Here is a 23,104-nt window from a genome sequence, read left to right as displayed (position 1 = left end):
GAACTGATGCTGTTCCTGATGCCTCACCAGCTGGGTTTAAGTGTAACCACTCAGAAGGTGAGAGTGCTCAGAAGGCTCTCAGAGATGGGAAGCTCTTAAAGAGGGAAAGCTAAATTCAATAGCTCAATTTTGCATCATCTTGGGAAATGTAGGAACAAAATGCAGTTCGGAGACTTGGTACTGTGAGTTAAAGAGATAGGTGCAGTGGGTGTCTAGTGGGGAAATGTTTTGCTAAGTCTTCAGATGGTAGTATGAAGATCACCCTAAGCATTTGTAGCTACTAAAAATAGTATTTTTAAAGATGTTGAGCCTTAACAATGAGTTAAGAGAAATTATGACACAGTTAATAGCCTTCTTTACACATAATTTTAATTATCCTTTATCACAGCTACGCAGCTATTCTGCCAATGCCATTGTTAGATATTTCTGTTTAACACAAACAAGTAAGTTTGCTTACATAAAATATGCGAACAGAAGATTTAAATATGATGATTAATTTCACTCAGTGGACTTATCTGTAGCACTTCTGGAGAGATGTGCATCACAATTAATGTTTTCCCGGTAGTCTACCTTTTCTGAAGTGCTTAGTATAATACCTAATATAATTTACAATGCTTTGCAGTCATTTAGTGTGATGACAAAATAGTTATAGGGTCTTGTACAGACACTGATGGCTCAGAATTCTTACTATATTTCCCAGTGTTTTAGATGAGGACGTTTAGCCCTTAGGACACATTTCCTCAATAGAGACACGCATGAAAGTCATAATTATAAATTAGAATTAGATGAAATGGAGGAAATAATAGTATGCTTTTGATCTCATCTGTTTATTGTTTTAATCCATGGACATGATGCTTTTTTAAAACAATTCTAAAATTTTCCTTTCATATTTGAATCACCAGGGTATCATTTAACTTCCATATCTTTATAACCAAAATTTGTATCTTTTGGAGACCATTGAAGCTACACTTCTAAGAAATGTTTCTGAGAATGGTACAGTTAGAGATGATATATGCAGAAATTCTGGAGAGTTTAATTAAATCCAGTCTTGAGAAGGGTAGACACAGGGGTACCAAGACTCTAGTGTATCTCCAAAATAAAAAATGAAAATAAATTTCCCTTAGGTAGCTAGACAACAATTTATGTTAGGTTGAATTCGAAGAAATAACCATTTGTGAGTGGCACAAATGGGCAGCAGCTGAACTGCAAAAGAAAGTCACTGTGACTGAAAATGTTTGATAACATTGACTGGATGTAGGCAGATCTTGGAGCTCCAGATGCATTTGGATTAGAACAGATGACTGAAGTTGCTTGTTCTGTTTGCACTATGTATTCTTAGTCCTCTATAAATTACATTACACCAAAGCTTTTCTTTCTAAACATTACTAAGAAACAAGATTATACAAAACTCATAACTCATAGAACACTTAAAAAATTACATTGATATGGTAGAAACAATATCAAATTTACCATAGTATCATCTGTATCTCTCCTCTTCTCTAATTTTCCAGGGAAGCCCAGCTTTTTGTTGAAAAGTTTGAAGGTGCTCTTGGAAAAGGAAAAGGAAAAAAATTCTATGCATACAAAGTGATGATGACCAAGGTAAAATTGATATTTCACTAACTTAATGTAATGCAAATGAGGAGCCTTTTGCAGATTATTGCCATATGTATCCATCTTCCAAATTAGACTTCCTTGTTTGTCTGCATTTTAACACTTTTATTTCCACAGCTGTCACGTGAAAAAATTTCAAATGCAAGCTCACACACTGAGTGAGACTTGTCATTCTAACAAAAAAAAATGTTTTGCGAGATTTTGCGAAAGTTCAGAATCTTGTGAAAGTTAATTTCTCTTGGTGTAGATTGGGTTTTTCTGTGAACTGAATCCAAAGTTCAGTCTTTCCCTTGATACAGCCCTTTGTGAAGGGTCAAGAAATGTCTTTTTACCCCACAGCAAAAATACTGCAGGCATCTCCACTGAGCCAAGGCTCTATGGCCATACATATCCCAGGAAGCAACACGGCTCTGTACGATTGTGACCAAAAGGCCAAAAAGTGGTTGCTGAGGACCCAATGTCCACACAACATGTGTTCTGGCAGGTCTTTCTTTAAGCTAAGTGCTGTGTGGTCTCAAAGTCTAATTAGACAGTAGCACTGGATGTGGATTAGCGTGCTCCTCAATTACACTCCTCAAGTGCATCTTTTGAGTTAGTTTTATGCTCTGACATTGCTTTATAGTACACATCTAGGTGTGGTAAATTGGGATGGTTTAGGAGGTTCCCTTCAAAAAACACACTCTTGCCGCAAACTAAAATGCTGATGCGTAATGATGCTAAGAATATTTGGTGGGACTACTTGCTATGGCCAGGTTTACCCTTAGGCTGGATTTTCTGCAAGCAGTTGTGTAGTCACATATCAGAAGCATTAATGTTCCCAGAATATAATTAGGCTTTCAAATTCAGCTGGGCACAGGAAGTTCAATTACAGAAGTTATACTTATTCAATAAATAAATAAACTACTGGGTAGAGTAATTGTAATTAAATGACACATCTTGAATTCCAGATCTGAATTTTGAATAGCAAAGGAAATAGCAAATTCGATTCTCAGAAACAATTCTAAAAAAAATGAATGGCATGAAAGGAAGATAATATTTAATCATTCTTCTTTTGGAAGAAATAGAGACTTCACACAAAACCAATAGGAGATATATTTAGAACAGAAAAAGGACATGGTTCTTCATAAGCTAGTGCTTCCATTGCTGTGGGCTTTGGCAAAGAATACTGTGGATGATTAAGGGGTTACATCAGCTCAAAGGGAAACTAAACATCTGGGCAATGAAGTGATGGTGGCTTTTTTTATCTGTGACTCTTTTCAGAAATGGATGAAATTTCAAAGAGATTTTGAGAATTTTAAGACAGCCTGCATACCCTGGGAAATGAAAATTAAGGAGATTGAAAGTAAGTACATATGAAAGGTAATAAAGCACAGTATCTAGTATCATATTCCTGATGCATGCCAAAATGGTAAATTACTTTTTGATACTTTAGAAATACATGTCTGTGTTCAATGTGTACTATAAAATCTATAAAAACTTCATTAATATTTATTGAGCTTGATATTATAGCTAGTTGAAAATTTCCTTGAGAGAGTTAGTCAACTTACAGATAAAAATCCTCAATATACAGGTAACAGTTCAGGAGCCAGTGTTGAAGTTAATCCTAGAAAAGTGGAACTGGGTTTTAGCTATTGTATACCTTCACTTTATTTTCTCTGTATTTATACTATACCTGTTTCTCTGATGTTTTTTCATCATCCTGAGCCTTACATAAGGGGTATTTTGGCATTATTTCTCTCATTTTCAACCATATAATACAACACAGAGAAAACAATAGTGGTGTTTGATGTCCCCAAATATTAGGTATAAATATAAACAAAACAGTGTAGTTAGTACTATGGGTTTATTTGAGAGTAGGTTTTTGGCACAAGTCAGTTTTGTGTTTCAGTTCCAGTGATGAATTTAAACTGCAACCCTCTTTTTGAAGGAAACTGCATGAGTACCTGATTGAGGCTTTTCCACTGATGAAATGCAGATGAAAGTGCAATGGAAACTGATTTTAGAGAAGTTGCCTTTGGAAGAAGCTGTGGGTTGCATCAGAAGGCAATAACCAGAACAGCAGAACAACAGAAAAATGATAAATTGTGAAATTTGTGGAGTTTTGGACTGGAAAATAACCCTTGAGGAGAACTTATGTAATGTCCTTAAACATAGGTCTACAGACTGCTGAACACATTACCTACTTACTTGAGGTAGAGTTTAGAAAGAAGCTGCTGCATATGTGTAGGTAAAATCAAACTCAGCAGCAAGATGCATGCGGTCTCTTACTGGTCTGGACACATAATAGACACCCCGAGGGTTTGTGAGAGTGACGTTTCTGCAAGTTTCTGTGAAGGAATTGTCCTGTCACAAGCTATTCTGCTAGTAATAACTTCCAACAGACATATTTCTTTCCTTGTAAAATCAGAATACAAAAAGGTCATTTTTCCACTCCTGCATTTATATACCTATTTATTTTTTCATTTGAAATGAGTAACATTTTTGCTGTCACCTGGAAGGTCCCAAAATCAGAGTGGGATGGTACCTTTTCATAATCTCAAAGCATAACATTGTGAAGTTTGCTCTTTTTCTATTAAGTTTGTTGTTCGGTGTATTGCTAAGGCAAGCTGCAGTTGCTTTTACTTGCAGAAACAATCCTTGTCTGAATATTAGTAATTTAAGAAGTACAGTTAAACCACAGTTTCGTCCAAAACTCTGTAGTCTACAATAAGGCTTGGTTTCAAGGGAACAGCTCTGAAACATTGCGGAGGAAAATAATTTTAAGTCACTCTTTATTTGATTCTGGTTAATCCAAGCAGAAGCTCTCAGTGTGTACCTCATATCAACAAATTTGTAATACTAAGATCAAGGTCATCTTTGTGATGGTGCTGATAAAGCTGCCAAATCCCAGAATAAAAAAGGGAGTTTGAATATTAAAAAAGGAGAAGTGAGGGAAACTGAAATGGAAAAAAACTAGTCTGTGTATAAGGAAAGAGTAGTCATTAAGATACACTGAGTGACAGAGACAAAAAACCTGCTGCTTTAACTTCTAGAAACCTAATTGTCACTTGAATTTATATGTATGTAGGATGTGTATTACATTGGTTATATTGTATCAAGTTTAGTAAAAGGCAAAAAGTTATCGACTATTTCTTGGCATTTCACAAAATGTTGGTGCTGAGTCAAGGATTACCCTGCATTCTCTGAATTTCAGGTTAGCAGAGTCAGTATGAGAACATTTCTAAAACCATTTTTTATATCAAACTCTGATCAAAATCTCCAGATTTGATCAGAGATCAAATACAAAACATATTGGAGGAGCAGCCAACTTTTCAATAGAGTCAGCTTCAAGCTTGTATGCACGAACTCCCTCCAGCAATGAAATGTTCTTAACATTTGTTGTCTTCAGACATGTAGTTGTGATAAAGAACCTGAAGATGCAACTCTGTAAGGGGAGGCTTGTTTCCAGATGGCTCCAAATTGATCAAGAACCTGATTCCCCTTTGAGCCCTAGCACCAATGGCTTTGTCTTCTGGGGCTCCGTTCAGCCCATTGTAAAATGACAGTAACAGTACTGACTTAAACACATGACATCAGATAATGAACAGAATGCCTGATAATGCTTATAAAAAAATTGGCAGAAAATTATCTTTAGTTGCTTAAGACTTTACATAAGGCTTGCTAAATGCAGCACATTGAACACTTTAGAGAACCTTTATGGTACAGGCAACACCTCACATGTAATCACTGGATCCTTCAATCCACCCAAAATACTGAGGATTGCTTGAAGAAAATGGCTGAACAGTAGGCTTGGACACCAGGATCAATGTTTAAAAAGATACTGTTGTTGGACAGTGCTGTTTATGGTGAGTCCTTAGTCATGTCAGTTCCCATGGGCTGCCAGTCTCATGTGGCAGAATATGGTTGCATAAAGGAAATCAGAGGGAGCACTGTTTACATGGCCACTCATTTTTGGTGGAGACAGTACAGTGAAACAAGCAGCAAATGACATCAGATTGTGATAGTTAACGTTGGCTGTTTGGACCTCTCTTGGAAATTTGATGATGCAAAATGCACTGTCTCAGTTCTACACCACAGGCTTGGGTCTGTACAACCGCTTTCCATGTCACCACACAGTTTAGCATTTTTAAATTAGTATTTCTTTTGTGCTATTTTTTTTTCCACTAGAATACACGCAGACACACAGGTAAGTATCTGGTGTATTTCATTCACTAGTTTAAAACATTTGAAAATTAAATATTCATGGTAGCTTCTGCTCCTTCCAGCAGATGGGATTATAGTTAGATGAGCAGCCTCTTAGCCCAAAGAAACTAGAGGTAAAACTTGCATAATCCTCCATGATCACTGCTAATACTATGCTGAAAACTGTTTGATTTCCAAAGGCAGGCACTAAGCACCAAAGTGTAAATATTGACAGAGTATAAGAAGAGGTCATGTCAATAGCACCTAAAGAGAGGCAAGAATTTATGAAATTTCGAGTTCTGTTTGAATCTTCTGTGATCTCAGCTAAACAAAAGTGTAAGCATCAGGAGCAGGAATAGAACAAAAACCTGACACTCAGGTGCAGGCTAGTCTGTATAGGAAACCTCTTCACTTATCTAAATACTTTTGTGTGAGGGAATAATTTATGCTCAGCAAACCTTTACAGTTGTTAGGTTCCAACCAGTTACTTTCTCAGCATAAGTCATCTCTGTGCTCTTACATGAAGCTAAGTTACATTTTCTGATCTCAAAGTGAACTCTTTATAAAAAAATCCTAAGCAAACATGGCAGTAACTGTTTACAGTAGAAAATGGGGGGAAGTAAATATAATTTTCTAACTGCTGAGAAACACTAATGTTTATTCTTCAGTCCTTGTAGAAAAATGTATCTGAACAATCAAGCATGACTTCTCCAAAAGAAAACAGTTTCAGATCACTAACAATATTTGCCCTATAAATTAGCATTAGAGCAGGACTATCACGATACCTAATTTGGAAACTAGAGGATCAACAAAGCAAAGGAGATCAAGCCATATATTAATAGAATGGTGAAGATCTGTTTTTGTGATGTGGTTCTGGAGTTAACATGTCATACAGGTTCTTTTTTGGAAAACCTGATGCTTATACTGTAGTGTTGTTGAATGTGGGTCCATTCTCAAAAGAAGGTAGGGTTGTAGACACATTGCAAAAGAAAAGTGAATTAAGGTCCTGTATAATGGCAAAAGATCAGTTAGGCACTACAGGGGAAGATTTCTTTCACTTAAAAAGGAAATACTGAACTGGTTAAACAATCTTAGATGACATAGAAAGTTTTCTCTCATGAAAACTGAAGAAGGTAGGTAGCTGTGTTGCCCCACCACTGACAACAGATGCAGAAAACTTAATGAGAAAAGCAACATTGAAATAAACATACTTTATGAGAACAAAAGAACTGCTAAATTCACATAAAACCAACAGAAATAATATAGCTTTAGGAAAAAAGAGGTTAAATAAATAATGTGTTTTACTGGGGCAAGTGGCAAATATGTGCCTGGCAGTGCTACTGAAATGAAAAGTTACTTGGGCCATTACTTATACACTAGAAAGACATTGGAAGAAAACGCTTCATGCTGAGCAAACTCTCTGTATCTGGAGTTGCATTCATATGCCTGGGAAACCCTAGGGTGTAAGACACAAGTTTTATCAGGATTTTTTTCTTATAATAGCTTCAGCTTGATGGGAAAACGTAAACAGTCTTCAAGAAGATACTTTTGATAACCTTTAGGTTAGCTCAGACTAATCTAAGGAGAAAACCAGCTAATGGTATAGGTAAATCTAAGCACTCCTGTCTGCTTTGAAGAAACAATTCTGATTTTATTTCAAGGCCACATGTAGATATCCAAGAATCATCATTACCACATCAAGTCAGATTATTCAACAGTCATACTACTGTGCCTTAGATGTGCTGCAGAAGAGTATAGGAAAAATAAATAAATATTATTCACTATTAATCATTATTAATATTGTAATGACAAGGCACACCCCAGTTTTAAACTTTTGATACTGTGTCCTAAACTACAAACTTTCATTAACCACACATTTAAACTTTATACAGGGATTGTTTCTGGTGCACCTATGAACTGACAGCAGGGGGATTGTTAATGTTTTGAAACTGAAATTCTTGAAAGAGTTTTCCTGTCTGTGATAATTATAATCAACAATGTAATTTAATAATAATAAATAAAATAATAAAGAATTAAAGAGAACACTAAAAAGAAGAAGAAAAAAGGAAAATGCTAACTACATTTAAGCCCTAGCAAGAAAACTCATCTTCAACCTCTGTTTAGTTTCATAACGCTCTCCACTATAACAAATAGGGCTCTTCTTAACCACAGCCCTCTTCAGCTGGGTCTGACTCTTCCAGGTCACCAGCTATCTAGAAAGACCAGGTATCAGCATGAAGGGCTGGACTGTCTCAGGTAGGCTATCTGCTTCAAGATGAGAGTCCTTTCTGGCACAGGGAGCCCAGCTTCAGAGTAACAGCCGTCAAGCTCTGCTGTGCTGCATTCTTGTGCTGGAAACAGGCGAATCTGCTTCTGGGTTTTGGTGCCCAAGAAAGATAGAAGTTGATAAATATATGAAGTACTTATATTTAGAAAAGAGATGCTGCTTTTCCTTACAGAATAGAAATTCAGTAATATCTGTGCAACAAGCCTTTATGGGAAACATGCGTTGCTGTGCTGGGACAGGGTGAGTCCATTCTTTCCACTGCTGAAATTTATACTATGCCTGACAATCTACATGCCAATGCACAGTATGTGAGGCTGTGGATGCAGGAAAAGATGGCTGAAGTCTACTTTAAAGTGTTACTCTTTCATTCAAACCTGTAACTTGTTGCACCCCAGAGTGGATTCAAAACACTGTTGAGACTTGGACTGGTTTTGTCCACAGCTGGTACAGGCTGTTTGTACCATCTTCCATGTTCCTTGTCACCCCGTTTGGACCTGGCCACTCTGAAAATGTAGTTAAGGGCATCCATAATTAAATTATCCTCATTCGCAGCTGAGATTTTCACTTACCAGAGGTTGCTGTTCTTACTTCATTGGTGAAAAAGAGTAAAGCCTATGCTCAGTCTGTGCGTTCTGACTTGCAATAACTATACTGATACATGTAATTCCAATGCAGTGCCTTAATGCAGGTGTTCCAGACGGACGCGTGGCAGTGATTTCATTAGGATAAATGATACAAGAAGTGTAACTCAATGCATGAAAAGAAGTCATTCTCAAAAGAATGGGGATATTAGGATTTGAGCAAAAGAAATAATGTGTCATGGAGAGGTCTACAGTATCAAAAGTGTCTTGTAAGCAGAAATCTTCCTAATTTCCAGTTTCTTTTGAGTCCATAGTATCCCCAAAGGCCATAGATGGGTTGCAATTTGGTAATAAGCACATTACAGTCAGACTGACTAACTCAAAGTCTTCTCTTGCTTTATGCCTCTATTCAGGCTTCCCAGTATGTAGGCCACTGATAAGATTGGCTATTTGTTCATGCAAAAATTCAAAGTTGTAGTTTCATGCTACATTGGGAATAAAACAGATTTTGAAATGCTGAAATCCTTGACACAATGGCTTGTTCCTCACTTCGCACAGCCCTGTTAAATGCTTCTTGCCAGTTGGTCTCTGTTTATAGTCTGGAGTTACACCTGTTTAAGTGTATTAAATTTTCTACCAATTTTGTTGTTATAGTAAAATGTGCATATATATGCCCCAGATAACAGAAGCTATGTTAACCTCATTTTATGGAATGGAAGAATCTGTTACAAGGCTCGAAAAACAGTGTGTAAACTCCTCTGAACAGAGAGATTCTCTTATTATTTGCCATCAGAGTGCATCAGGCACCTTAACTAGACTGTGTGTGAGAAACCTGTTGCAAGGTCGCTACTTTTTCCTGAAAATGGCTGGTAACGGAACTGAAATCTGGTATTTTACCAACTCTGACAGAGAGGTGAGCATGACTGCCAGCTGTCCTATATTCAGCAGAGCTCTCCGCAGCAAACTGGGGTTGAATTTGAACTGTTACTGCTGTTTGTCCTGATTTGCTGAGTGTTGATGAAATCAGGCCCTTAATGCTCACATCTTACCCTGCAGCTTCCTCTTCACACAGGTCTGGGTCAGGGTTCTAGAGGAGGTGCAGTTCCAAGCTTCATTTGTACACCTGGGGATGGAACTGCCTCTGCACCTGGGTGCAGGTGAAATGTATAAATAGCAAAGTAAGAGAAAGAAAGGGTACAAATGGTTGCAAAATTTTTAATTCTTCCCCAGTGAACAGTGCTGGTGAGCACTCTGATAGCAGCACTTACCCTGGAAAGACTATCCCCACTGGTTGATTCTGTGCTGCTTCCTATTGAAACTGGGCTGATGCTGGTTTAACACATCAAGAACGCTTATAGTCCCTACCAGACAGAAAAAAAAAAAAAAAAAAAAAAAAAAAAAAGAAAAAAACCCTGTGAGTTGCTTTGACTCCTGCCACTAGAGAATTTAATATTAGTAAATATCACAGCTTTTACATGACCCTAAATACCATGTATAAATAATACTTTTATATTTTTTTTTTCTGCTTTCTCTGCCAGGTAAGTGAATGATAGTATGCAATCTGGAAAAAAATTAGAATTATGATAAAAAAGAAAATTAAAAGCCTCCTCTGATTTATTTATTTCAAATAAACCTTGATTATCTTCATCTTAAAGTAAAATAATGTAAGAGGACTAATTTATCTGCCCTTTTTTCACATCTCATGTTCTCATAGGTCACTTTGGCTCATCAGTAGCATCTTATTTCATATTCTTGCGCTGGATGTATGGAGTAAATATGATTCTTTTTGGTCTGACCTTTGGACTTGTAATGGTGCCTGAGGTGGGAATCTTTTAAATTATTATTGAGAATTCCTATGTGAATTTTTGTCTTTGCAGTGAGATTTCATAAGACTGGACCTTTAAATAAATTTGTAATCTCTTTACTCTCTATTTAAAAGTATTAAGGTGTAGTAAGGCTATAAAGTTGTACCTTCTTTGTGGACAATTGTCTCTACAGGTGGATGTCTTGACATAGAGACAAAAGTAAAATGTATATAGGGTTGTGTCCGCAAAGTGTTTTCCCATGGTCTGAGACGGTACTAAAATTTTTCTTTTTTTTTTTTTTTTTTTTTTTTTCCCTATGGAGAACTAAGGAGATAAACTGAGACTAAGAGGCAGCCAGGTGGAATATATTGACTGTTATGAACATTGCAACAGAAAGATACCTTCCAGGCCTCTAAGAAAACCATGGTTTCTTTTCAGTTGCCTTAATACTGGCATGCAGAGAAGGCCCCACAGCGATACAAAGTCGTGAGAGAGACCCCTCATGTTTTGTGCTGTGTGTGTTAATAATGTTGCTCAGAGTGGATGTAATTCAGGCAGAAATCAATTCTGCAAAATGTAATATTTTTCTAGCTCCTCTGAGCCACCGTATTGTCTTCCTAAAAAGAGGGCTTACATGAAATTAAAAGTATTGTGCCATCTCCCTGATTTCGCTATTCCACATCCTCTTACTTATCTTCTAGTAAGCAGATGGGAATGAGTTGGGTAGGAATTTCCAACAGCTTTCTAGAACATAATTTCAATGGCATGATCCATCTTCCACTGAAGCCAAAACAGAGAAAATGCCAACAGTTTTCAGGGTAAAGCCTGGAAAGAATCCCATGAGGACATATATTGTGGCTGAACAAGCATCTTGCTAGCAGCAGTGGGACTCTCAGAATCCAAAAACTGAATCCTTACTGTCTTCCCATACATTTCAATTAAAAAACCAACAAAATCCATAATGCAATAAAAATTAATCTTCTTATCTTGTCTGTAAGACAAACACCACTCATGAGAGGAATCTGGAATTCGGTGTTGCCTCTGAGTGTAAGAGGCACAGTTTGACAATCCACTGATACTAGCGGAATATCACTTTAAATTTAGAAAACACCAATAATGGATACTTTAAGCATAGTTTTATTCCATAATGTGAGGAGCAATGAATAGAACTGAAGAAGTAGGTCATCTTCACTAAGGAGTTTAGGAGCATAAGACAAGTCTTAAGAAGAAATGATAGATCGCTGTCTCTTCTCTTTGTTGATATTTTGCTTTAAAATGTAAATTGCTCTCATTTTTTTGATTCCAGGCTTTGATGGGAAAGCCATATGGCTCCTTACCTAGAAAAACTGTCCCAAGAGCTGAAGAAGCAACTGCTATGAACTTTGCTACTCTCTGGGATTTTAGTGTAAGTGCATAAAATTGCAATACAGCATATTCACATGACTGATTATTATAGGCTTTTACTTCATTGTTTAATGAAGAGATTTAATGTGAAATATTTCAGGAGAAAATGACAATAGAATTAATATAGTATTCCCCCCCACTCCCCCTAAATTCTGAGTGTAGATATTTCCTTCAGAAAAAACATGTAATGAAGCTCAATGTCCACATGCACACTTCAGCATATGTAGCAATCCAAAGACACATAGGAAAAGAGTCTCAAAGCTGGATTCACATCCCTGGGTACTGAATTTCCATTTCTTATGAGTGGATTTGGACCTCTGTTTTTTATATGAGTAAGGTTCTAAATTTAAGAATACAATATGAATTAGAAAGAAGAATAGAAATTCCAATAATGTGCTCTGTAGGCTTTTTCCAAAGCAAAGAATGCTATTTTTAGTTTTTCTTAGTCTTACAGAATAATGCAGTTATTTTAGCTGAATTGAGAAACATGTCTTAATTCTTTACTGTTGATGCAATGCCCAGTCTAGCTTGTGGATCTATACCTCCTGTACTGACAAGCTAATGGTGTATTCCTAAATATGTCATACTGCTTTTTCTTTCTGAAAACAACAGTTTTCTCTAATTTTGTGCCTGGCATGTCTTTGTAGTTGACCTCTTTATATAGAGATGATACAACTTTGCATAAGTCCAGATGATGATAAATTTGGTATTACAATATGTTGCTTAGGCTGTTGGATTTCTCTATGGCATACAGTCAATCTCATCAAAAGGTACTCTTCACCTGTGAAAAGGTGCAACCATCTAGGTAAGGTTTGCCTTCAGATAAATGAAAACAACATCCATTGAACTAGGTGTGATTTCTCCTTCAATCTGCTGCACTCTTTCCCTTCTGTAAGAAGTACCAAGACTTTTAAAGAATTATGCATATACATACCTTTTAGCACTTGAGTTTTTTTAGCAACAGCAAGTATGAATATGATGTTGAAAGCAGACCCATTTCTTGGAAAAATAAACTCAGATGCAGCTTCCTCCAGTTTACAGCACAGTCTCTCCAGCTGTTTGCAGAACACCTCATCTGAAAGTGGCCTCTACAAGTAGGTTTGGCCTGTGTAAGGCCCCATTCCACCTGTGCTGGTGGGGAGAAATGTGCAGGCTATGGAGCTCTACATGGGCAATCCCAGGAGGGGAACAGGTGTATTTTCAGACCTGTCCCCTTTCCAACAGGAGTCCAGATCTGATCTCTCCTGAAAAAAACCATAAAAATGGTACCTTGTCTATGCTTCTCATTAATATTGACATGTTTTAGTATGGTTAAGGTGTGGAGAGATCCCTAATCTAGTGACATGCAGATCTCAAACAGGAACCCTTGGCTTGTGGCTCAATACTTTCATGTGGAGACTTGGATGATACCAGATACTGGTCCTTTTTTTTGCTTCCTTGGCTCTATTTTAAATCTTCAGCTATCAGTAGAGGAAGGATCAGGTTGTAAGATGACAGAACATCAGAAAAAACTTGACTGAACATAGCCATTTTCTCATTTACAAGAAAATCTTTCAGACTTATTAACTGTAGACAACTGAATTTAAAGAAAATAATACAATAATAGGTAGAAATTACAATGTTTGTCTGTCTTTTGACTATAAAGTTATGTAAAGTGAACAAATTACTTCTGCTTTATTTTGTCACATAAAGTGATGAGCCCTCCTTGGATACAAAAGGATAGAAACCTCTTTCTAAAAGGCCACATATGTAGCAATTTGCAATGACTGCGGCATAAAATGACATTGCATCTGTTTCATCAGGCGTTATATATTTGAGTGACAAGAAGAATACATCTAGACATGTAACTGGGAAGTTAGATAATAATGACAAGATTGTAAAATGAGAAATTAAAACATCAGGGAGATATTGGAGAAAAATGAATCGTAGTAACTTTGAGATTTTTAAAGAGCATAGTGACTAGAAGAGCATTATACAGCAAATGGGAACAAAGTTTTTAAAAGAAACATATGTGAGAAAAGATGAATTAAGACAAATGGTGGAAAGAGAAGGGAAATTTGTAACTGTCAGAAACAGGATCTGACAGCTCTGAAGAAGGAAGTATAGTAAATAACAGAGTAGCAGTTAACACAAGGAGTAAATGCAAAGGTAATAAAAACAGTGTAGGGCAATGTAAGAAATAGATTCCCTGAAACATTGAGGGCAAAAAAGAACTTTCCTGAGGCATGTCAGATTGAAGGCATATCACTGAAGATAATAGCATCTTTAATTAAACATCACAGGAAATAATACATTTCATCTGATATCAGTTCTTGTATGCTACCAGGTAAGTTACGAATAAATGAACCCATATCAGCAAACATCATTTCATTCTAAAAAACCCTGAAAACCTCACCAATCTTTAAGATTGTAAGGAAAAGGTGAGCTCATTATGCCTTTTGCTTTTTTGCACTTGAAATTGTACTCATTTTACTGACATGGCAAAGAGAAACAGTTTTTGAATTTTTGTATATTTTACTTGGAATTCAGTTTTAACATTGTATATTTTACAGTTCAGATAATAATTCAAGCCTAAAAAAATCAGACTTTCAAGGCTCATTACAATAAAGCATTTGACCAATATTCTGATCTGACACCTCTTTCAGGTTAGGCTCAGAAAGGAGTGAAAGAGATCTTCCATTCATGTCTACCTTTACACAGCTAAAGAAATTTCAAGTCTCATGGTGAAATACAGTAGGCAAAGCCCATGAAACAACATACTGAATGACACTCAGTGGAGGAATTATCTCTGACTTTTCAGAACAAAACAACTTAAAAAGCATTTTAATAATCTGAGGAATACAAAAGGCTCTTCTGAGCCATGTTAGACTGTATTGAAACCTGTGCTAGGATTGAATAATAGGCTACTTTAATAAGAGAAAATATACAAAAGCCATACTATTGAATTTGAATGTGTCCTGTGTGGTGTAGATGTTTTACTAGTAATTAGTAATAAATGTGTTCTATAACAATATTTCCCTTATCAGAGAAGCACATACTGTTTTGTGTAGGCACATCTCAAAGCTAGTCTGACATGAAGAAAAATTAGATATGTTGATTACCAAATCAAGACATTTTGAATACTATTGCTGTTTATGACATGTTAATATTTCATTTTCAGCTTAGAACTGCAAATTGGGTTTTCCAGATAATACAGAGACTCATTTCATGTATAGTAAGAGCTACACTAAGTTAAGTGCATTTTTTGCAATAATATAGAAGACAAAGATGTTATCTATTTTAAGTAAAATGAGCAACTGGAAAGCAGAAGGGAAGTAAATGGCTTTTTTAATTCACAAAACACTCATCTTACTGTATTAGTGTCAAAATAATGCATGGTCTATTCACCAATTACATGGTCAAATACTCTGTATTTAATTTGAAAGCATTACATCCAGCTGGAGCTCTGCTGTTGCTGTGCATGTGCTAAGTTGTCCTTGTAAAGGGTCTGGACACAGTCTTTTCTAGGAGGCGAGTTCTTGCTCTGACTTGAAGACTATCTAGACATTTTAGCTATTTGGATCATTTTAGATACCAGCAATTGCTTACAGTTAATAATGTACTAGTAAATTTTTTTGAAAAATTGACAATCCAACCTGTAGAAGAGAGGATAATTCTCATTAAGATTTTTAGAAAAGGAGATAGACTTTGAATTGCTGAGAAAGAAGATACATTTACATTGCACTTTTTGCAGCCTTGGAGTCTAAGTTAAAAACCCCTGCATACTGAATAATCATCTATAAAATGTGACTAACTGCTAGTTAGCGTATATTGAATGATGACTGAATGAACAGCAGACAATGTTGCTAGACAGAGAAGACGTATAAGAATTTTATATCAAATAGACTATGCAGATAAATTTTAGAAATGTGAATATTAAGTTAAAAATCTATCATTTTTTTCTGCAAATGATTTGTAAAATGGATTTCATAAACTGAAATGTTTTTGTCTTTACAAGAAGTATATGGATGAAAAGGTTTAAATTGTAGATGGAGTGCCCATGAAGAGTTTTAAAGATAGAAGATTTGAAAGTTCATATGAAATATTCTAAGTTTTTCTAAATGGAAAGAGAGATTTTCCATCTTATGAGATTTATTCCAGTGGTATTTACAACTGTTTTGAAAGCACTGACATTAATGTTTTAGTACATTGCTATTGGTACAATTTCTGATTATATGCATATTTAACAGATGTGACATTATAATTTCTGCTGACTTTTCAGGGCTTTGCACAGTATTCTGTACTCTTTTATGGTTATTATGATAACCAGAGGACAATTGGATGGCTCAAATTCAGGATGCCTCTTTCGTATTTCCTTGTTGGAGTTGGGACTATTGGCTACAGCTTTATGATTGTCATTCGAACGTAAGTTCTCCTTGGCTCTGGAATGAAGTGTACTTAAAAAGGCAGCTAATTCCACTGTTGACCACTGAGACTTAAAAATACGATAGTTGTAAGGGCAGAAGAATGCAAGATCAAGTGCAAGGTCAAAGTCATGTAAGATTCCTTCACCCTCTATTTATTTATCTATTGTTCTGCACCAGCAGTTGTGTTGCAGTGTTGTGGAAATGGGAAAAATGTTTACTGAAGTTATATAACACTTCCCTCCTGCAACTTCAAAATGAAAAATAATACTCTGCATCTAGCAGAATGCCAGCTAACATCCAGGAAATTCAATTGTTCTACCTTTAATGATACCTTATGTGAGTTAAATTCTTTTACAGTGGAAAAAGACAAGAAAGAGACATATGGCAAGTAATTCTGTGTGTAACTCATCAGCAGGTGATTCTCAGCAGGGCTATAGTGGTGAGGTCACATTTGCAGAGTAGTATAGAAGAATTAGTGCTACTGCCCATAGTAAGGATTTAATGTTCTGTGGAACTCAAAATATTCTCTAGCAGTGTGAAAACTATGCTTATGATAATATTAAGAACATAATGTTAGAACAGGAGGAAGCATAAGGGTAAGTGAAACGGGGCCTAGGCAGTACAACTGGCGATATGGTAGACTTTGGTTCTTAAATTCTGGACTTGGCTTTTGCCTTAGGATCAGAATTTAAATGAAATAAAACTATTATTTTATAGCCAAATTCATTATTGGAATAAACTGTGATAATTCTGATAGTTACTAAAAAGATAGGTCACCAGTGAATACAACCTTTAATAATTTTGATTTAAGCAAGGTGACCACCTACCAAAATTATATAGTTATCTATAGTGATGGCTTTAAAAGAAGCCTACAGTGAAAAAAATCAGAGCGTTGTAGGTCAAGATTCAAAGACACTTCTGAATACAGAATAACTGCAGTTAATCTACCTCCACTGTTTTGTGCTGAAGTCAGTATTTTTAACTTCCATGAGCACTAGATTAATTCATATTCTGCTTCTCAAATATTTCATGATTTCTTACAAAGGGCAAGAAGCATTTCAGAAGAAAAAAATAATGTCGTCAGCTGCATATATGTATTTTTAGAGGAGGAACGTACTGCTGCAATAAAAAAGTAAATGGTTTAGCTCAAAAATATCTTTAAAAATATTTCTCGATAATGTAACTGTGAAGATTAGAAAAGTCTTAGTCTCAGACAATTGTATTTCAATAACTCTCACCCAAAGCAAGAAAAAATTAATTCCTTCTAGCAGAAAATCCCTGTGGTCCAAACAAAGGAATATCCTTGCATAAAAAATACATTGTACGTGTTAACTTCCCATCTGGCCTAATGACACTAATGCTGAATAATATTTAGGCAATGTTATGAGCACTTCTTGCAGTCTTATGCTCTTTGCTGTTTCTCCAGAGAGCAACACAGTGGGCACAGAAACTAAAACCAGTGTAATAGGGGGTGCTGCCATTTTCCTGCTGTTGACTGAGATCTGGAAAGGGAATGTCTATGTCAAAGAGGTTGCAAGGATTATAAATGCTATTATTCTATTCAGGGAAAATATTTTGATTTAGGACTCTCTGCAGATTTTCCAGTCCATAATATAAAATGGAAACATTTCTGGACTCAAAGAAATTATATCCCAACTACAGGACTGTTCACTATTTCATTAGGAACTCTTGAAAAATAAATCTCTTCATCCAGAAACCAGAAGCAGGTCAGATCCTACCAAGAATGTTCCATGATCTCTGTCCCTTCTGTATGTGAACAGTAAAATAAAAAAAAAAAAAACAATCCTGATGTTGGTTTATAACAGCACAGAAGGATTTTCTATATTATTTACTTAGTGTTTTCTTCCTGGATTTGAGAGTACGTATTTTACTAACAGTTAAAAAGGTGGTATGTTGAACATACTGGTATTAATAACATAGTGAGCTTTAAAATATGTGTTACCTTTTCTTGACCAAGAAATCAATACAATATTGGAGGCTAAATGGTTTATATCCTACCAGTATACTCCATCCTTGTGCTTAATGGTTTGAGTTAAGAGATAAAGTATTCAGAAGCAAGACCATTATTATTACATGAATGACAACAGGTTGAAGCAGAGAAGGTAATAGTCAAGATTCAGCCAAATCACTGAAGAAATAATTTGATGTTTCTGGATACTCTTATAAATCTTGTTTGTAAGTGCATAGGAGGTGAAAGGGAACATAGAAATCTGTATTAGTGATACTTTTGTATGGTATAACCAGGTTTTGTTCTGGCTTGTTATTTTATAATTCTTTTTTCTCTTTGTGAAGTCTCTAATAAAATCTATTGCAGTTCAGGATGCTCTGCAGCTTTTTATTTGAGAGACCTTCTTGATACTGTTTCCTATTGAGTTCCTTATTCATCGGTTTATCTCGGGCGTTAATGAAATAAATTCATTTTTCCTCATCAGAATGTATGTTGTGAACTATAAATTGTCTAAATATGAAAATCTCCATACTTCTCCCTTGTTTCATACTGAAATTTCCAGATTTAGTAAAACATGACTGATTGTAATAATAATGCATTTGTTTTTTTTCATAACAGCATTACAATTTAGGATCCATTAAAAAATCGTGCTCATATAGCAGTTCTAACAAGGTCTTCCTGTGTCTTTCTGGCTTTTGTAGAATGGCAAAGAATGCAAATGATGATGGTGGTGGGGATGATACTAGTTTTAATTTCAGTTGGAAAATGTTCACAAGCTGGGACTACCTGATTGGCAATCCTGAGACAGCAGATAATAAGTTTGCCTCCATCACAACAAGCTTTAAGGTAAAATGGAGCTCACTAAGGAGAGGTAACCTGATTTGTCTTTCACAATGGTTTGAATCAGATGAAGCTAAGGTCAAGTATTAGCTGTGCTTATAGAAGCTTAAACTAGAATTCACATACCTGTATCCTTCTGAGTTTGGATCTTTGTGCATTGCCATCCTAATTTTTTCCATATGATTGTGGAAGAAAAAGCATTAATGGCATCTTTTGTGCCCCCTGTGACTGCAGTATTAGTTTTAGAAAATGATCCTACTGTAAAAATAATCTCTTCCCTTTTCTCATCTCTAATGGCTTCCAATTTCTATGGTGATTGTCTCAAAAACTTCTTTTTTTTTTTTTTTTTTTTTAATGCTGGCAACATTTTGCCAACCTCACATTATCATATTCTCTTACTACACTGAAGAAATACCATAAGATAAAGCAATAGGATTGTCTATAAAGGGCTATTCATCATGTCAGAAGAACTGACCTCAGAATTTTGAGTGTATACTTGCTTTTCAGTAAGAAAAAACTTTCTTTCCATAATACAAAGTTTTTATTTTCAAATTAGTGTTGAAATATAGCCATGTTAGTGGGGCAATAAAAGGTATGCTTAGGTCTCTCCAGTATATAGGGTATGCTGATTTCAGGAGTTGTTGTGTGAGGAATTTGGTGCAGGATGTGACATGTACCACTGTGAAAACAGCGAAAGGGTTATATTCCATCTACTGAATGTTAAAGAATGTGTTTCTACACTGAGGTCACTGGGACACACCAGTGCAGCATTTAAAGGAAAATTTAATTTTCAAAGCAATAATGTACAGGGAATACACTGGCACGGTGTTGCCAGGTAATGAACAAGATGCTAGACTTGAAGTCATACTGACAACACACAGCATGAGAGATGGAAGACCAAGCAGTAACCGCACTATCTAGTCACACACAATGCCATTCCTTTCTGCAGTAGTGATACAGCCAATACACCATCCCACCCTGCCCACACTCCCAACTGCAACTACACTCAAAGGCAGTAGAAATAAAATGTCCCAGGAAAAAAAAACTGAAGAAGTACCAAGTGAAAGCACTGAAACTGTGTGAGCTTCCCCTGTCTGCCTACTAAGGCCACTTGCTGAAAGCTATTTGGAGCAGAACGCAAATCAGTTGAGACAGGGACTTAATTTTGAGAAATAAACTCAATGAGGCTTTACTGTGATCTTTGCAAAAAAGCAAGGAACCACAGAGAGGAAGGGTGAAGTCTTGGCTTGGGTGAGGTCGTGGTAGTTTTGCTCAAGAGTTGCTGCAATCTCCTTTCATTTGTGTAACAGACACAAGTCCTAAGAAAATTACATGCAGAGTAATTATTCCAGTACAGGAGTTCAGATCCCCGCTCTGGGCAACTGATCTCTATAGCAAAGTGAGAAGCTGTAACCAAACTCCCCTTTCATGAGGACACTTCAGAGCAAAAGCTCTTTCTGCTGGCAAAAGTAGGAGCTGAAGATTCTAGATACACCAGAGTCTTCATATTTATCAGTCCTGGACAAGGGCAAATAGGGGGCAAATATTTTATTCCTCAGTCTGATGCTGTGCACTGTTTGCCTTTTTTTGGGATTCCTACATCTAAACTGTCTTTCATTCCTTCTGAACTGCTGACTTTCAGAATAAAACTTTTTGCTGTTTTCTCACAAATGGACATTTTGGAAGTGTGACAGTTCATTTTCTGGCAGCTAATCACACATTTGTCCTGCCGGGCCACTCAGCCTTGTAGCACCTCACAAGCTGACAGAATGTGCTGGTTTATTTTTGGCACACAAGTGCAGGTGTAACAAAACTCAGTGGGGACATACTCAACGGAAGCAAAGTGAATTGTGGGGAGCAAAAAACCCAGGGTCTGCCAGGGCCCAAACCAGATTTTATGAGACAATATAAACTCATCCTAAAACATGATGTCCAAGAGTGCATTCACATCTTTGTAATTTATTCAACTGTTTTCTAACAACTGGGGAAGCAATGTGAGATCTTGACTATTAAAGAAGTCATAACACTATTTTCTTTCTAACTGTAGGAAGCTATCGTTGAGGAACAGGAGAGCCGAAAAGAGGAAAATATTCACTTGACTCGATTCCTGAGGGTTCTTGCTAATTTCTTAGCCCTATGCACGCTTGCTGGGAGTGGCTACCTCATCTTTTTTGTTGTCAGAAGATCCCAGAAATTTGCCCTGGAAGGTCTGGAGAACTACGGGTGGTGGGAAAGAAATGAAGTTCGTGCTAGCACATTTCTAAAATAGATGTGGTTTGAAACTGTGTTCCTCTACTTTGCATGTTGCCTTTTTTTTCCTGAGAATTTAAATGCTCTGAGTGTGGGTGGTAAATGCCTAGCAAAAGAATTGTTCTTGTCTTTCTTCTTCCTTCTTCATTAAAATGATTATTCCTTGGTTGGTTCTTTCAAATGTCCCTTTGTATTTAATTTTTATTTGAGGCCTTTACCTTTCCTCCTGTGTGCTCTTAAGATTGTTTTCCAGTCACTCTATGGACTCACAAGATCTCTTCAAGGATCCTGCTCTCCTGTTGCTTTCCCCCTGAGGGTGGCCCAAGCAAAGTGACTGGTGTGTGGGCATATCCAAAGTTTGAGGCTTTTTGAATACAATTCTGCAGTATAGCAGCAGGATGAAACTCATGACTTCCAATTCCAGCTGCCCAGTCCAAGAGTTCAATACCAATTTTTTGTGCTTAATCTGCTTTCTTCTAGAGCAGATGCAGCCCTTTCTGGTAGAGGTGTATAGTGATAGTGTTTGTGTTTCTGTAACAGTGTGCAATAAGCACCTGAAGTCAGTGTTGCTATATGAAAACCTGGGCAAGTTTTACTTTCTTAGCAAAGACACAGATGTGTATGTTGTAAAAGCAGCTGTTTGTTACTTAAAGCTCATCTTCTGAGCTGGAGTGTAAAGTAGATACCTGATTTAAGGTCACGCAAAAAGTTGCTAACCTCACAAAGCTGCTGGGATGGATGGCAATGGGATGAGGAAAGCCAATTCTTAATTGTCAACACCAAAACTGGACTGAGAAACTAACAAAAAACTCTAGCAATCCTCCTCTGGAATCCTGAGAAATGAGGCTACTGAGATTGGGTTGTTACTTGATAAAAGTTACTACATTTTGATGTGATGGGAAAGAAAAGTCATCTACAAAACTGTTTGGCTTAAAGCAACACAAGCTCTAAGTGTCACAACAGACTAGCAGGCGAAGACAGTTCAGGAGACATTCAGCTTTCTCTCAGTTGAAATGTGTTGTAACAGATTTGTACTAACATGAACTGTGCTACCAAAAGCTGTTATATTAGCTTATGCTGCAGCCTGGAAAGTAGTTAAACATATTCATGTTTACATTCATTGTTTTACATTTTTTTGCTTTACAAAAAAGTAATGCTAAGGAGACCGGATCACAGAACTAAGGTCTGGAGCAGGTGTGTCCCTAAAGGAGAGTGGATAAGGCAACATTACCTTAATTTGGTTAAAGATTTTTTCCTAGTGACAGGTAATGAACATATTTGTGAGGTACAAACTATTGCCCTTGATTTGATACTAATAATTGATTACATAAATAAATTTGGCTTCTGTGTAACAGCCATTTAAACTTCTTTTTTTTTTTTTTTTAATTTTTTAGATCAAGCTCTCTTATGTTTGTATCATTAATAAATTAATTGAGATTTTGATCAGGAAAACACCCCATAAACACTTAATGCACTATGTAAAGCAAATGAAAGTACCCTTCTTACATACAATTAAAGCAACAGTATGTAAAAATGGACATTCCTCATAAAAATGTTGAGCTCCTTTTGTAAGAAATTTCATCACACTGGATGTATTAAGGGACTAAAAAATGTTTACACATAATTATGGTGTTCTTGGAGCAATCCGGTGTAAATACACTTTATATCATCTGTTCCTGAAGCTCACAGCCTAATAAAATGCCACTGGTGACTCTGAATATCCTCCTCTGACATAATGTTGTAAATTTTTAAACTCCCTCTCCATA

The 23,104-nt window shown here is 36.3% G+C and overlaps 1 protein-coding gene across 1 annotated transcript in view; it reads left to right on the top strand.

Moving 5' to 3' along the window:
- TMC1 (transmembrane channel like 1) overlaps window positions 1-23,104 on the top strand; it is a 152,143-nt gene that overhangs the window by 105,427 nt on the left and 23,612 nt on the right. The window contains exons 6-12 of the mRNA XM_033010244.2: window positions 1,512-1,602; window positions 2,875-2,956; window positions 10,379-10,485; window positions 11,776-11,874; window positions 16,135-16,277; window positions 18,950-19,094; window positions 21,136-21,330. Of these exons, the coding sequence (XP_032866135.1) occupies window positions 1,512-1,602; window positions 2,875-2,956; window positions 10,379-10,485; window positions 11,776-11,874; window positions 16,135-16,277; window positions 18,950-19,094; window positions 21,136-21,330 (862 nt within the window). The remainder of the gene's footprint in view (window positions 1-1,511; window positions 1,603-2,874; window positions 2,957-10,378; window positions 10,486-11,775; window positions 11,875-16,134; window positions 16,278-18,949; window positions 19,095-21,135; window positions 21,331-23,104) is intronic.

Source organism: Tyto alba, unplaced genomic scaffold (assembly GCF_018691265.1).
Source record: "Tyto alba isolate M040663 unplaced genomic scaffold, T.alba_DEE_v4.0 Super-Scaffold_13, whole genome shotgun sequence".
NCBI lineage: Eukaryota > Metazoa > Chordata > Aves > Strigiformes > Tytonidae > Tyto > Tyto alba.
This window is presented reverse-complemented; position numbering and strand designations above follow the sequence as displayed.